Raw genomic sequence first — 17,299 nt, 5'->3', positions numbered from 1 at the left:
ATCGAGGAAACGACGATTTCTAATTTAATCTAGTCTGGTTCCTGATACGCCTGCCAAATTTCATCGTCCTAGTTTACCTGGAAGTGCCAAAAGTAGCAAACCAGGACAGACAGACCGACAGACCGACCGACGGATTTTGCGATCGCTACATGTCACTTGGTAGAGCCATAAAAACGAAAATTTTTTGTCAGATAAATAATTCTTGTATCTTTTAAAACGACTTTACGGGGTTTGAGAGACTCTTGCCCGATCCCGCCTGGTTTGTAATTTACTTGCTGCTCATTTAAAAACGAAAATTTTTTGTCAGATAAATATTTCTTGTATCTTTTAAAAGAACTTACTGGTTTTGTGAGACTCTGTCGCCCGATTCCGTGTGGTTTGTTATTTACTTGGTGCTCATGGAAAAACGAAGATTTTTTGTTAGATAGATAATTCTTGTATGTCTTAAAAGAGCTTTACGGTAGGTTGTCCAATTCCGCGTGGTTTGTTCTTTTCTTGATGCTCGTGAAAAAACGAATATTGTTGTTCGATAAATAATCCCCCTATCTTTTAAAAGAACTTTACGGGGTATGAGAGACTCTTTTGCCTGATTCCGTGTGGTTTGTTCCTTTCTTTGTGCTCATTAAAACACGAAATTTTTTTTTGTTAAATAAATAATTCTTGCTTCTTTTGAAAGAGCTTTACGAAGTTTGAGAGACTCTGTTGCCTGATTCCGTGTGGTTTGTTCTTTACTTGGTGCTCATGTTAAACAAATAATTTTCTTGTCTTTTAAAAGAACTTTTAAAAGTTGTCTTTCAAAAGAGCTTTTAACCACACTGAATCTGGCAACTCTGTTGCCTGATTCAGTATGGTTTGTTCTTTACTTGTTGCTCATAATTGGTAAAAAATGAAGATTTTTTATAAAATAAATAATTCTTCTATCTTTTGCAAGAAAACCACATATTCCCATGGTTAGGTATGAGCTGTGTTGATATTTCAAAATCGATGAAAATATACAAATCAACGAAATATGAAATTAAAGACGAAAACATGTTGAAATAGATCAAATGTTATACTAAAAGTAAGCAGCGATGTTAAAACTTGAGTGCCATATCTGAAATGCAAGGAGGAGGCTACCTGTTTTTAGAAGGCAATTTTTGTATGTTTTAGAAAGCTTTAATTTTACCGGGGGAAATGCATAAAACCACTGGTTGAAGGAGTTGAGGAAAAAGCTTATTCAAGTAAGTATCTTAAATTATATGCCCTTTTTAATAACAACGAAATCAAATAGTTCACGGTGACGAACTGTAGCAAGGAGCGACCCGGCTCAATAGTAACCGAACCTACAAAAAGGAATTTTGATACCAATAGTTACATCAAAAGAATCATATTTTTTTGCTGATTTTAAATATATAAGTTTCATCAAGTTTAGTCTTACCCTTCAAAAGTAACGAGCTCAGATCGCGGATGCGTGAGTTTCCACATGTTTCATTTAAGGAGTCGCTTCTGAAGGGGTTGTAGCCAGGTGGTAATCCAGGCTTGGCATAAAAAAAGAACAGAAATAACAAGTTCTTGAATCGGAAGGGAAAATCGATGTTAAAGTTAAACCGAACTCCTACGATTCCGTATATTGGAATCGTATGGAATCGTACTAACTTTGACCCCTCGTTCTTTGTGCTGAAGCTTGAAAAGAGACTCCCTAGACATAAGGCTGGTTGAATTGGAAGGAAGTGTTTCTAAAGTACTATAATACTTTAGTTTAAAGAACTTAGTTTAGAGGACGGGGGCAGATACCCCCATATAAGAAATAATTTCTATTCCTAGTAAGTTTTAAAAGTTCTTAGTAAGTAACAGAAATTATTCCTGGTACTTAGATATTATTTGATTACATTAATTAATTATTATTATAGAACCATGGAATAAGTAATTGTTTCGCATACGAGGGGGCCAACCTTCCTTAAACTGTCGGTTTTTTACGTTAAAGTTTTGATAAAGCTATGCTGATAGTGTTTATGAGTGCACTGAATGAAGTTAGTTGGCAATAGCAAATGTTTGTTTACAGATCGCCGTTTAAAATATTTAAACCAAAAATGTTTTGGTTTACAATAAATATATTTTATAAATTAATACAATTATTTAATACAATAAATATTATTTAATACAATTTTATAATTCCTTCCATTTTGGGTTATTGTGAAAAAAAAATCCTTTGTATCTAGTTCCCATTTCCTTTGAACTTCAGAAGTCGTCGTTACACCATTGGGGAGAAAAAATTGGCACAAAAAGAGGGGAGTTATGGAGGGGGGAGGGGTTTCCGTCCTATACGAATAATTTGTGGTTCACTTTAGTTTTTAATGTTAATCTTTACTTTATTTTTATTTTTATTAAAGGCTGGTTTATCAGGGACGTTATTTTGGAGACGAATCTGGACCATAACATTCTTGAAATTTTTGCAAAACAGGAATACTATCTGAAAACGGGGCAAAAATAGTTTTGCACCAATTTTGACCCTGGTCAAGAATTTTCTACTTTTGCTTGTCTCCCCCTTCTCCCAAAAGTGAAATAAGTGCTCCGCCCAAATTTCATTGATTTCCAAATGCAGGGAAAATTGCAAATTTAATTTAAAAAAGGATTCAATAGCTCGAGTAAATATAAATCACATACCATACAGCGATACACAGAGCAAACAAAAAAACAGGCTTCATCCTTCGCTGCTAATTGAAAACTACTAAAGGTGATGCTTTTGCTTTCGTGTCAATTAAAATCGTGGGATTTCATTTGAAAGCTCGATTTTTTGCTTTTTGTGCAAATGGCTTTCTGTTACATGAGGCGAAATATTTAAACAAGCGATGCATATCCGGTTTTTAAATTGGTTTTGGATTAAGATTAATAGAATATAGGATTTTGAGCTAAGACGAAAAGGCAATGGTTACTTCAGAACAGGTAAGGACTAACAACAATATTAATATAAACAATCAGAGTTTTGAGGAAGACTTTATTTTCTATTTTTTCATAGACAAGTGTTCTTACATATAACTAGATTTTATTGATTAGCATTTTTAACATTAATAGTCATGATCTGGCTATGGATAATTCAAATTTTGAATTTTGAAATTGGAAACAAATTTCTTTTTCTAAGCCTCACGTAAATCAGAAAAGAATATAAGGTCTAGCTTCTTATCTTATGTTTTTGGTCATGTGGTACGGGTCCAAAGCTACATATTGACTACTTTAGTCCTAGGATGAATAAGAAATTGAAAAGTATATTTTCAAAAGAGAAAATGAGTTCTTGAGAAAAAGTTCTTGATATTTTTAAATCTTACGAAAGTCATCTTTTCTACTAGATGCACAGTAGTAAAACAGGAGAAAATTACAATTTAGCGGCTCTTCTGAAGAAAACATGGAACAAAATGAAGTAAAAATAAAACAAAAGATCTCCATGTAACTCAACCACCATCAACTCAACCATCATAACTTAACCACCAATCACCTCAACCACTCTTAACTCAGCTACCACATGACTCAACTAGGTTAAATTCATCCACCAAAAAGCTCAACCACCCTCAACTTGACCACCAAACAACTCAACCACCCTGAACTCAACTACCACTTAACTCGACTGCCTTAAATTCAACTACCAAAAACTCAACCACCATCAACCCAACCAACGTACAGGCCAGCAACCACCAACTTGGCCATCAAATAAATCAACCACACTGAATTCAGCTTCAGTTTAACTCAACTATCCTAAATTTAGCCACCAAACAAATCAACCACCCCATAGCTCAAACCACCACACAATTCAACCCCTATGAAGTCAACGACCGTCAACTCAACCACCGCAAAACTAAACCACCATCAATTCAACCACCACATAACTCAGATTTGTCTCAATTCCCTGTCTTGCGAAGGATTGTTTAATACGTCATTTTAAAAAAGGAGCATAAAACATGGCAATTGGTGCAATTCTTCTTGAGAGCAAAGAGAGAAAAACTTGACCCCGGAGAGCAAAATGTGTTTGGACAATTTGTATCTATTTTTCTACCATTTTTTCGTCAAATCCTTCACAACTGTAAATTTTTTACCTTCTAAATTTGTTTAAGCTTCAATCTGACCGCAAGCAATGGGGGACACGAAGATTTGGAGAAAGGAGTGATTTTAAAGTTAATAATATTCTTCTTAGGGGGGTTCCGTTAAAAGTTAATGAAAAAGTATGTCCTTGTGGTTTCTTTTTTAACGTTGAAGTATCTTTTTAACCTTCCGTATGAGCAATTGCTCTCAGGTACTACATTTGTTTTTCATCCTGAGGGTATATTTGACGTGTCTTGAAAGTCTTTGAGCAAGTACTTGGGCAAGAAATCCTTTGAGCAAGTATTAAAAGCTTTGTTTTTAAAAATTTGCTGTTGTTCATAATCATAAAGTTTTATTTTGCCGCAAAAAAATGTTGCGGATTTTAGGAATACCTTAGGAGATATGCTAGATCGTATGCTGAAAGAGGAGCAAAAAGCTTGCGTAATCAGCTAGGACCCCTGTCCTCTTTTATCGTGATGGGATGTTGAATTTAAACGTATCTAAGTCAACTAAAGAGGATTTGAAAGAACATTTAAAATATTTTTCACCCATGAATTATAAGTAGTCGCAAAACTCGATAAAATTAATCTAAATTTGAACTTGTTCATTATAACTATAGAATGTCTATGTAACACAAAATACTGGACGATTTTGTTGAAATTATTAAAAAAAACGGATTATAATTCTGGCTGTGTTGTTGTTAAATAAAATAGAGAATTGATAGACTAGAGATAGGATCGGGGCCCATATTGCCATATCGAAGTTCTTAAAGTGGCTCCTCCGAGATATTGAGACATGGATAGGTGAAATATATGACACAATTAGTCAATAGTAATTAAAAAGCTGATAAAGAAAAACTGGTCAAAAAGACTGTTCGACTTGCGACAAGGCACTAGAAACCAAACTATAGAAAAAATCAATAGGAAAATGTTCAGTTTTAGACCGCGATCATTTTACAAATAGTTTGAGAGGTATAGCACATATTGTCTGTAATTCAGTTTTAAGAAGCAAACTGTGTATTCCAGTTGGTTTTTATAATTTAGTCTATGACACTAAACATTTTATGCTGGGTATTCCCATTTTCATATAGTAGATTTTGAGTTTATACCTATTGCCAAAAGGAGTGGAAGGCTTATGTTATTGAAAGTTTCGTTGCGTAATGAAAACAATAAAAAAAACGCAATTCAGCTTTTTGGCACATTTCATTTTCTTTCAAAGTCCCTTGATACATTTGTTCAAACCTAAAGAAGTGAAGATCCCAACAGATGATCCCATGAAGATCTCTCTCATTTCTTAGATAAAAATTTCCTGCACATGAAGAATTTTGACTAATTACTCGCAAAAGATTTTTTTCCTATTCTTGTATTGACTCCTTCCGACGCTTCAAAAAAAAAAAAAAAAATAAAAAATGACCTGCTCAGGAGGACTATAAAGAAAGTTTGGAAGAAGTAAAGGAAGCTTGAAAGGGACTCAAGAGGTGGATTAGAACAAAAAAGTTGGGAAACGTCTATGAAGTCGGAATAGTGTGTATAAAAATGCAAGGAACTAAAAAAAAATCAGAAAGACATAGACCTAATTGGCATCCAGTAAAGAAAGTTAAATATGACGAATTACGCTAAATTAGATAAAAAAAAATTCGGAATAGGACTTTGAAAGTCAGAAGAGCCCAAACATAACTACAGAAGACGAAGGACTTGGGAAAAGGACTAGTGAAGGAAGTGGAAAGACAGTAAAGGAAGTCGGGAGGGAAGTTGGAAGGACCAGAAACGTCAGAGAAGGGTTTTGAAAATTGGAGTAGTCTAATTCAACTTGTAAGAAATAAAAAGGGTCACATAGAAAGAAAATAGTAGAGCTAGTTAGAAGGCTGTAAAGGAAGCTAGAAGGCAGCAAAGGAAGTCATATGGGATGAAAGGAGGCTGTAGGAGACCAACACTGATGGAAAAGAACTTCGAAAGCTGGAATAGACTTTGAGAGCTAGGTAGAGACCAACAAAATCAGAAAATGTCTTGAGCAAGTCGTGGGACAATAAAGAAAGTCAGTACTTGCGTATCATTCAGAACACACTTAATAAGTGAAGTTAGGTTCTTTCGAGAAACAAACTACGATGCAGGTAAATTTTAATTAAACATTTTATATATAGAGGTGGTTAGGTTAGGTTAAGTTAGGTATTTGATATAATGCACCCCACCCCCCTAATGTGCTAATATATAGCCCAAAGTTTTGATAAAGCTAATAAAATAAAACAAAATATGATGAAAATATAATGCCTTATTGAATATTTTACAAAGTCATTTTGTGTCCATTTTGTGACACACTGTTTTGTTGTGGGCAACAACCCCTTATCCTGACAAAATTTAATCGTCTCTTTTTTAGTCTTTGGCAAATCCCAAATCTTCATTCCAAATTCCATGTTCAGACACTATCTTCTACCAATATGCGTAGCAAACTAAATTTAGTTCTGTCTTCGGGGCTATGAAACCGGATTTTCGCATCGTAGTTCGTTTCACGGAAGAACCTACCTTCACTTATTGAGTGTGTTCTGAATAATACGCAAGTAGCAAAAAGTCAGATGAGACGAAATAAGGTAAAAAAAAAATTTCGGAAGAAGATTATAAAAGTCAGAATAGCTTTAAAAACAGGTGGAGGATACCTAGAACATCGAAAACTAACTAGAGCAACTCGGAAGAATGTGAAGATATATATCGGACTCGATTCGGTTGAAAGAGACCAAGAACCTCAGAAAGTCAGAAGGAACTAAAGGAAGTCGTAAGAGACTAAAGGAGTTTGTCCTTTGTGAAATTACTGTGACTAAATAAGTCAAACCCCAAGGGGTCAGAAACTAAAGTGATTTCTTAGCTCAAACTTAAAACAACAAGCACTTATCACAAATAAGTGTTTGACTACTTTTGTCCAGGCCCCCCAAACACCAAAGTGTCGTTTGTGATTTCTAAAAACGATGCGTATTTCGAATTCCGTATCTTTTAGTTGTCACAACAGTAAAAGATAAAATATACGAATCAGTTTTACAAGAGAGAGCACTATAACTTCTTTGAATAAATATATTTGAGGTTCTCAAATTTAGTTTTACTGTTTTGAAAAGACTACTGTTTTGTCACTATTCTTCTTTTTAGTTTCATTTCGTTTTAAAATTCCAGAAAATGTATACCTAAACAAAACTTTAAAAACGTCAACTGATAATTTTGAAGCAAGCTGTTTTGTTTTCTGAAACAGAAATTTGAATTGGCGAATCAACGAATGACTGTACATATTATTTTTTTATTATACATTTGCCTGCTTGCGTCACCTCGTTGTGGTATCAGGGTGGAATTGTCACGATTTCTCCTAACAAAATCTTTGACCGCTAACAGTGCGGAAGGGTGACTTTGAGACGCAGCCCCAAACACATTAATTTTTTTTTGAGTGCAACTCATAGTCGTCCCAGACGAATTTCAGTACCCGAGTTTGATTTAGTGGAAGGACTGGGTAGAAAATCGAATTTTACTCCGCGCGCAATAGCTTTTACAATTAATTGTAACTTCCTGTTGAATAGGCGTAATTATTGTGCTTTTTTGGACACAATTCAAAAACTGAAAGGTATCTCTTACTAAAAAAGAAAAAAAGAAATAAAATAATAACTATGCAAACCTATTGACTTATATAATCCAGTTTTCTAGCTGATTAAATTAAATATTTTCTGTAAAATGAGAAATCGTAGCTTATTGAGTTCTGAGGCACAAAAAGCAAATTAGGAGCATTAGGAGCTTTTGAACGCAATTCAGTAATTGGAATTGACTATAGAATCCAACAATTACAAAAATCAATTGCAATAAGCCTATTGAACATATGGTTAACTTAACCCTTGTATTATCTGCTTTGAACAACGCAAACGAACAGATATTTATCATTTAAAATATAGGGATTCCCAAAAAGTACCGAAGTAAGGGATAATTAAAGATTTTTGTAGAGGGAACAAACTTTTAATATGACAAAAATATTAGTCATATTTCATCTTCGAGATATTGAGACATACATTTATTAAAAAACAAAACAAACACTATTCGCCATTCGCATGCCAAGAAAGGCAATAATCTTGGAAGGGCAAGCGAGGTTATCACCCTAGGTTATCAACCTAGAGTGGGCTTCACATCAAAACCACTCACGAGATAAAAGAAATTCCTTTGCCCGTGACTTGAAATTCCTTGAATTCTTTGAATTTCCTTCCTACTCAATGTGCTGTTACTATCGCTCAAGTCAATATCAAAACTACTGACAAGGTAAATAAAAGGGAAGACACATAAATTACTATCGTGGACATATTTTTTGTCATGTTTGGTCGATAAAAATATTATACGGAGAGCTAAACATGCCATCAGACGTTTAATAACACGATCTAATGGACATTAGTCCGAGTACATGAGAATTTAGCAAGCGGGAAAAACGCTGTAAGACGTCCAAAAATAAACTTAACAAAATATTTTTATCTCAATAAGCCAGTTGAAGGCAAGATACGTTATTTTTATTTCACAAACAGGTTCACAAATGCACACAAAACTTAGCTAAATGTAGTTTTCTTCTTATTAAGACCTTGCAATAAAATGAGTTTCTAAGCCCAAATGTATATAGCCTACTATAACGTATGGAATTAGTAATAAGAAAACACAATTTTTTGCTAAGAAAAAAATGGGCCAAATCTGGTCGTTTTTCTCAAATGAGCTTTAATTTTCAGATTTTTGGCGATAAATCTACCCAAATAGGCCCATGTATGAAAATATATTACAAAGAAGGGACTGAAGTAAAAAAAAAAGAAATATGACAAATTATAGGCAACAGGAAAACCGTAAGAAATATATTTTGGGGAAGGAGCTGGATTAATACCCTGTATGCGGCCGTGGCTTTGTTCATGTTCGATCGACAGTTTTGTTTTTTCCGCTCCAGAACTTTTTATTGACTTTTTCAGGCTGCATATAAGTTTTTCAATGTGCAATGGAGGCACTGAGTTCAAATTTGACTAATTATACAGCATAAGAGTAGTATTCGCATAGACACTTTAAGGATGCCCATTGCCGCCACTCCTTTCTTCCTGTTATGATTAAAGATGATAAAGAAGTTTAACGCCGATCCCCCTCAGGGCGAAACGCTGGTGCAAGTTACGTAATAGGTAATGTTTTCGAAAAGATGTAGATCTTAATTACGGAATAGGGTGGGGTTTTTCTTTGATTACTTTAAAACCATTGAGGGCCAGGGCTTCTTTACTTCAAGATTTTTCTGGTTGCTGCATAATAGGGTTTGTTTATTTTTGGTTGTTATGTAATAAAACTTTTTAGGTTCCGTTAGTCAAGATACAAACGTTACGTCATGGTTTCTTTGATTGTTTAAAGACCTAAAGACGTAGGGGGGGGGGACATTAAGGATCCACTAGTCAAGATGCAAACGTTACCTATTGGTTTCTTTGATTGCTTAAAAACCCCACGAGGGCCACGAAAAAACCTTCAGGGCAACTTCAAGTACGGGTATGATCCAAATTGATCTTGGTCCAATATTTACAGGTGAAGATGTCGTAATCTTGCGTGATTTTTTGTGGCTTCGGAGGGGCCTTTATGATTCTCCAATAACAGGTTTTGGAGGTTAAGACACACGACTTGTTGGATCTTACGATTTGCTTTAGTATAGAAAAACAGTAATCTTTAGTAATGGATAATTTTACTCTTTTGGATATTGAAGGCGCTAACAACGCCGAAAAGGGTTACCGGCTAACCCTAGAATGGGACAATATGTTTATGCGATATATAATATCATTATATTATAAAGCAAATTCAAGTCGGAAAAAGGCAAGTTTTGCAGCAAAAGTGGATATAATACATATACAAAGATTACAAGACGGGTTAATATCAACAGTGAAATATATGGAAGACAACGATCTGAATCAACCTATAAAATGAGACTGGGTTAGTTACTAACGAGAAATAATCTTCGTTAGCCGGTAATTGATAGTTAGAGTGTCAGGATTAAAAATGACAGGATTTGAGAACCAAAAATCTTAAGGAAACTAGCGACTTTGGAAAAACGGTTAATTCTAGATAATGATTTTCTAGAGCTGAGAGTTTTCTCAAAGATTGCTTAACGATATAATGAGAAGCGATTCCCTGTCTTTGTACTATTCCATGAAACTTTTACGTCGTGGCCCAGATGCTTTTACTGAATTTATTAACGTAGTAATTAAAACAAAACGAAATGATATTGGGCTTTTGCTTTTAACCACTTCCTAGAAATTCATTTAAGACAGCCATTTTGCATTGCAGTAACACATGAGTTGAAAAATATTGTCTAAACAAGTTTGGTGATGGCAATCGATTGTTGCTTCTAAAAGATATTCATTTTGTTGATCGTGAGTCAGTCTCTGTTTAGCAGTGAGAAAGTCAACATAGAAAAATGTTTATTACGGATGACTATAACGAAAAGTGCAGATTATGCACTCCATGTAAATTGCAAATAGAATACGCAGTGCGAATTAAAGACTGTAATTCCTGTCTTAAAGATATTTGTGACTCTCACACTAGAGGTTTCCTATGCTCCAATTGTCACTATGATAAACATGATCAGTGGGAAAATACTTACTGTGGTATGATTGCAAAAGACCCTATATGTGATGCCAGTTCCTTTAATTGTTGGAAAAATAAATAAGTCTTGTTGTTACGACATCGCTGTGAAGATACCGGCTACTAGTATTATAAACCTAGAGATTTTAATTTGGCTGTTACAGAGAGTGATTTTTCATAATAGAATTTTGTGTGCGACATTGCTTCAAATAAGCAAATTGAAACAAATGAATTTGACGATTTAAATCAAAATAGCATTATAGATTATACGAAGAGATATAATAAAAATGAAGCTACATTATATTGTGGAAAATTTGACCCTGACTTTGCATGCCAAGATGAATAAAAGTTAAATCCTAATGAGCTGCCACCACTTATCTTTTCCGATGACTACCTATTCGTAAAAAAAGAAATCTAAAAAACAGAGTTTTGTACATACAAATTTCATTAATAAACAAATTCACAAATATTTTTAAAGCAGTTCACTCATATCACACTGAAATTTACATTATACAGGCAGGAAAGAGTATTTTCAACTAGGAAATCGTTCAATCAAGGGCTGTCACCATAAATGCTAAGAAATTCACTGTAAGTGTACCCGCAACATTAAAAAATAAAGTATAATAATCCATGAAAACCACAGCTTTTGGTTGATAAATTTTGTACTTGCTCCCGATTTTGAATAATAGAATTTCCACTTTTCTCATTTTTCTAATGTGAGGCATGTAAAAGGCATAAAGTAGGCCAAGAAGAAAAAATTCATTATTCTTTGCTGTTTGAACGATGTATTGCCAATGTCCCATCTTTGCACTTGATGGGCTACTATTAACAATGATAAGGGTATTGTTAACAATTTGAATATTATTGAGGGAATCCGAGGGTATGCAATAGGATTTGTATTTGGATATTTACGGATCCAAATTGAATAAATTGATTATTTGATTTATGTTCATGGTGCAAAGTCTAATAGAACACTGCCATCAGCGGTAATTTCACAATAGGTTTCAAATTAATTTAGCGAGATTGATGCTTTACTCGCCTCCAATGGTTCGGAAAAGGTACGCTCCAAACGTACCGTACCCGTTCGTACAAAACTCATATGTTGAGTTCCGGACAAATCCAATACAATGATACCATGAGTTTTCATTTCTTGTGTTTTACCTTTTTTTTTAAATAGTATTGAATTTCGATCTAGCGATTACATTGTTAATTCATGTAGGGTCCTGTAGGATTTTTTGAAGGATAAATTGTATAGTAGTATTCCATTTACTTTACATACAAGAGACAAAAGTTCAAACATGTCAAGTTTAAATGGAGAATTCGTCTCTGATCCTATGGCACTAGCACTTTTTATAGAATCCAAAACAAGTTTTGAAAGAATTTTGCCATTGGTAAATTCGCAAATAAAATTTGATAATGGGAGTTGTAGTTTCACGTCAATCTTAACATCGGGTGGCAACCATTGAGGTATATTAAACATTTCATGATCTATTTTCCCCACCAAGGGTAAATATTTAGATGCATTTAGATATATTTAGATATATCGCTTGTGTCAGTGTCTGTTTTGTATTCATATCCAACAGCCATACCTCTCAATAGCTTATAGGTCATCAGAGTCATCAACATAAATTGTATATAGCTTGCTTAGTTTCAAAGATTATTGTTTGCACTCACCAACGTTCCGTTTTGTAGACACTTATTTGCCTAAAAAAATTGAGTAGTACACAGTTTTTCATATGCTAACCCATCGGCTGCACTTGGTTTTTCATTGTTAGATTTATTGAAAATGACATGCAAATCTAAAAACGTGGAAGTAAAATCTATGAAATAGGCATCACTAGAATAAGTTTGAAAATGTGAAAAGATAGAAATAGTTCTGAGATAGAAAAGCAATTCTCTTTTTATTTCAGAATATCTATTCTTGTTTTTTTCTTCTTTGACAAGAGCGACGTTCTAAACCTGCGGGCAGAGTTGAGACTGATGAGTGGTGAGCTGTTTATAGCCATTTTTAAACCTTTCCCGCTATGTCATAATTTAAATCACTCGCCGAGGGAATGCAAACTGGACCTGAGATCATATGAAATACTTTCTGTGAAATCCTTCCCAGAGCCCTAATCATGTAGTGTAGATGATAAAAAATCGGTGGAAATCGGTGCAATGTATTTCTTAGAAAAGGGTAGAGCGAAACAACTTAGCATACAAATTGCCGAGAATGTAACCTTACATGGAGGAACGAACCCGACAATAGTTCCTTCGATGACCCAATTGTCCTGGTTTAAGAGTAGCAAAATAGCAATGAATATCTGGACAAACAAAAGTATATTTTTATTAGCCCTCTCAATGAATGGATCAATAATGATTCGTAGTCACAGCCAAACCTTTAGTTATTGCTATAGGATCATCCACTCCACTTTTAATTTTAACTGACAGAGCTCCAAAAACGTAGTACTTACTGGAATATACTGAAGGTGCTTTATATTGTAGTGGTGAATGTGTAGTGGTGAACGAAAAATAACGGTTTTTCGTTCAAAAACCCGCAGGAGGGAGACATTGGTATTACCGACTCTCGATGTCTCGACAAAAGATGTATGAAGAAATATAAAATTGTCAGCTGAGAAGCCAGGTGCATAGTCTATATCAATAATATGATCCTTGCCACTAAAATTTTTTGATTTAATAATACAATGCTTAAAACTGACAACCTCACGTAAATCCTAAGTGAAAAAATTCTGTCATTCTCAAATGGGTTAGTAATTTAAATTCTCCTCTGTTCCGTCTAATAGGTGAATATGAAGCAACCTTTTTTAAATCACAATATTTTTTTCGATAACTCGACATAGTTCATGCATAGTGATGTATTCCTCGTAGGGTATACTAGCAAAGGGGTAGTCATCAGAGTCGAAATTTGTCACCAAGATCTTGTCGGAGAAGTAAAAGGGTCTAAGTTATATAAATCCTTTCTGAGGAAATCTTATGAATTTTTAAGAATATCATCAACAAGTATATGCAATGGGAAAAGGCTTTCATTTTTTGATAATGATTCCAGCGGACTCTATGATTTCGATGAAGAGTGTAAGTAGGTTCAATCTGTAAATACTCACCTGCTTCTTTTCAACTCCAGTGACTCGGGCGATTGTGGTGGGGAAATGTAAACTCTCCACTTCTAGTTTCTTGAAAATGTATAAAAATTTACGCCATTTTAAAGTAAGTGCGGTCTGAAGCGTCTGCTACCCTTTTGTATACTAATAGGTGGTGCATTGATATTACGAAGCTTTTGTTCATTAGCCTTACTTAGCGCACTATCCAAAAATTATTTAAAAACATCTTTTGATACTTATCGATATTCCAGTAATCGATCTAAAATATGTCTAGTTCCAATAACACTTTTTTGAAAGTTTAACAACTTTCAAAAATTTATATACATATGACTAAAAAATGACTCAGGTATTTTAAGATTTGCAAATAAATCTGATACCAAATCAATTAAATTGTAACTCAAGCCGTAGATTAAAACTTGATTCTTTTTGTCGTCAATTTTATATGCTCATTTTCAACGAGATAGGTTAAGAGTCTTTTATACTTGCTCACGTTAGGATTGAGGTATTAGGTCTACAACACTTGGTAAAGATTTATTTCATTCTTTTTCCTGTTTTTGTTGTGGTGGCGGTGTTGATGGTGAACTGTGGATTTTAATCAATGATATTTCCTTTAGTGGTCTTTCGCGGTAGGGTCTATGCCTGTCGTCACGTCGAAGGGCATTTTGAAGCAACATTAAATTTTCATCTTGGGAAACTGTTTCATTGTTAATAAGTTCATCAATATTATATTCGAAGTCCTCATTTGGCGAAAGAGTGAGTTCTACTGACTTCAATTGATAGGGTTTAGCGATTTAGAGAATAGTGTTTAAAGTCCTGCTATTACCGGCAACAACAGTGAAAAGAACCTACTACCCGCCTGAAAAAGCTGTTTTATTTTAAAATCTTTTCCTTTCCTTTCTAAGCTAGGGTACGTACAAATGATCCAGGTTGCTTTGCTCTGTTGCTTAACTACTTCTGGGAACTGAACCATCACTTAAATTTCAACAAAGCTAAAATAGGAGACTAATTAACTGATTGTCAATACCAAGCTCGGGTACAGGCTTCCGAAGTCACGGTTTCAAATTGACTAGGACGGAAAATAAATTTCTGTTTTCAAGTAGTGTTTCCAGTGTCAAGATGGATGCCAATGATCCTTTTTACTATTAAAGGGTAGATATACCGTAATTTCATTATCAAAAATATATTTGACCACGCGTAAATCCTCCGCTGTATTTTGATTGAGACCCAATGGAATGTAATCATAGGATTTATTGGTACCTTAATTGTATGCCAAGCATAAAAATTTCGGTTCACCGGGATATATTTGTTCGTTTGAAGTTAAGAGGTTATTAAAGTTGTTTGAACTTAAGTCACGGACAAACCTATTGATGATATACTAAGTACAATTCAATGCAAATTTTCCCATACATTTGCTCTGATGTAAGAGATGGTGGAGAACAACGGTTACGGAAATTTTTTGATGATGGGACCAAACCATGAATGAAAGTAACATCTTCTTAAACCATTCTTCAATGGATTCAGCAAAATAATGAATAATCAACAACAAGTATGGTGTAATAATATGAAACATGTCAGGTCCCCATATGAATTTTAAATCTGGTGCAATAGTTTTTAATTTACAATTGGACTCTTGTCACGCATTATAGCAATAGTACATATTTTTCGGGTTTTCTAAAAACGTTTTCTAACGATTTAAAAATATTATCATTAACATTGTAGTTTTGTCAGACATTGAAGGTCCGCAGAAAAATAATTTGAATTGGGTTTTAAATTAATACATATTACCCTTCTCGCTGTCAAAATACAACTAACCTAACTTCAATGTGTTCAATAAATATTAAATCATAAAATAAGATATATTGTTCCTTTGATACATAAATACAATATAAAATTTTAAAAACATATTTACATGGGCACTTGAATATATTTACATAGATATTTAAAAAGAGCATTAAAATTTACTTAGGAATTGACCGCCCCAGAGGATGTGGCACCCAGACGGCGCGGTTGTCACTACAGCAACCAAAGACTGGGTCCGAACCGGGCCGATGATGGGTACAACAAATAATAGCATAATATTAAACAGTTTTGTGGCAGTGGCCACTGCAGCGACCAAAGGCTGGGTTTGGACCGGGCCAACGATGGGTGCAGAGACACCAGAAACAGCACACTGGTGACCTGGAGACTGTCGGGCATAGAGATTAAGAAAAAAGGGCCCCCATCCCGCCAACTACAGAGTTTTCTCCAGACTGAGACGCCATATGTAATCTATATATACATCTCGATCTTGAGTAAGCCAATGACCGTGTGATAATGCTCTCACACCGTCCACGTGCATATAGACTTTATCCAATATGGTCGACATGACACTTTACTCTACTCGAACTTTATGTTTTTTTTATATTAAAGAGGAAATGGCCATGACGTGCACCCTTGGAACTAATTATTTTCTACACAGTTCCTTTAAACAATCATGTGGGAATTTTCCTTTACATAGTGTTTAGGCACCCCTTTGCAGACTTTTTTGATATCCTCATTTTGCGCTCGTGCACAGTACACCTTTGGACCTGCAAGCACACCGTGGATATGAAGTCACTCTCTGTCTTGGATTTTAAAAATAACAACTTATTTGGGGCAAGGTACTTCTCTAGCTCCGGATAAATGGCCTCGTCAAAGTTAGCGTAGTCGATACGGCTATTGGATCCTACACACACTTAATAAAATTCAACCATGAGTTTTTTTTTAAATATCTACTTCGGCTCTGCCAGCTGCAATTTCTTTATTTAAAGTTACACTTCTTTTTTCCATTTTAAAAGAACCACATTGTAGTCTATGATCGTGGACGACGGGAATTCGGATCTGCAGTTATTCGGGTACAATCTTTTGGGTCGGTTGCACACACTCTCGCACGGATTGTCGAAGGCTGAATTTGAAATGAGTTTAAATATTTCGTTTTCAACCTATATTTTGCCTTAGATCGTTTACTGACAAAGGTGTCAATAAGTATCTTCATCTTAGTGACCTTGGAACCACTGGACCGCATCCACTGCAAAAGAAGGTGGTGTACAGCATTATTTTGTTTCGGATGAAGTTCGGCAATAAGCTTTTGTTTCGAAGACATCCAGTGCATACCCCTATTCTCTACCAAAAACAAATTATAGGGACTCAATTAATCCTTAGCACCGGTCTATTTATGCACGGTAAAGCAAAATACTTTACCGAGTCATGGAGTTCCACTGATATTTTACCAACAATTTAGAAACACCATCCTTGAAGTCCATTTTTCTTGACAGTGGCAATGTCAGGAAAATTTGGAGTAGAAGAAATGTCCTGTCATTTGTAAAGTCCCCACGGCAAAGAGCAGTAAGACATTGCCGACGGATAAATAGAGTTCATATCCAAAAAAACTGCTTGCAACGTTCTTCGGTGCGCTATCCAGTCGGATCGGTTCCCAAGCTACGATCCCCATGACAAACATACCACCCAAACGGATCTCTCTTCTAAAAAGTGCTGATCTACATCGGTAATCAGACGTGTTTTTTATTCCTGATAATA

General features: G+C 34.8%; 2 protein-coding genes across 2 annotated transcripts in view; one reads left to right on the top strand and one right to left on the bottom strand.

The window, feature by feature from the left end:
- LOC136025101 (insulin-like peptide) overlaps positions 1 to 2,778 on the bottom strand; it is a 62,767-nt gene extending 59,989 nt beyond the window's left edge. The window contains exon 1 of the mRNA XM_065700826.1: positions 2,644 to 2,778. Within this exon, the coding sequence (XP_065556898.1) occupies positions 2,644 to 2,684 (41 nt within the window). The 5' untranslated portion in view covers positions 2,685 to 2,778. The remainder of the gene's footprint in view (positions 1 to 2,643) is intronic.
- A 23-nt stretch (positions 2,779 to 2,801) lies between these two features.
- The window catches only part of LOC136025100 (vitelline membrane outer layer protein 1 homolog), a 47,816-nt gene continuing 33,318 nt past the window's right edge, over positions 2,802 to 17,299 (top strand). Inside the window, exon 1 of the mRNA XM_065700824.1 lies at positions 2,802 to 2,922. Within this exon, the coding sequence (XP_065556896.1) occupies positions 2,905 to 2,922 (18 nt within the window). The 5' untranslated portion in view covers positions 2,802 to 2,904. The remainder of the gene's footprint in view (positions 2,923 to 17,299) is intronic.

This window comes from Artemia franciscana, chromosome 3 (genome assembly GCF_032884065.1).
Source record: "Artemia franciscana chromosome 3, ASM3288406v1, whole genome shotgun sequence".
NCBI lineage: Eukaryota > Metazoa > Arthropoda > Branchiopoda > Anostraca > Artemiidae > Artemia > Artemia franciscana.
This window is presented reverse-complemented; position numbering and strand designations above follow the sequence as displayed.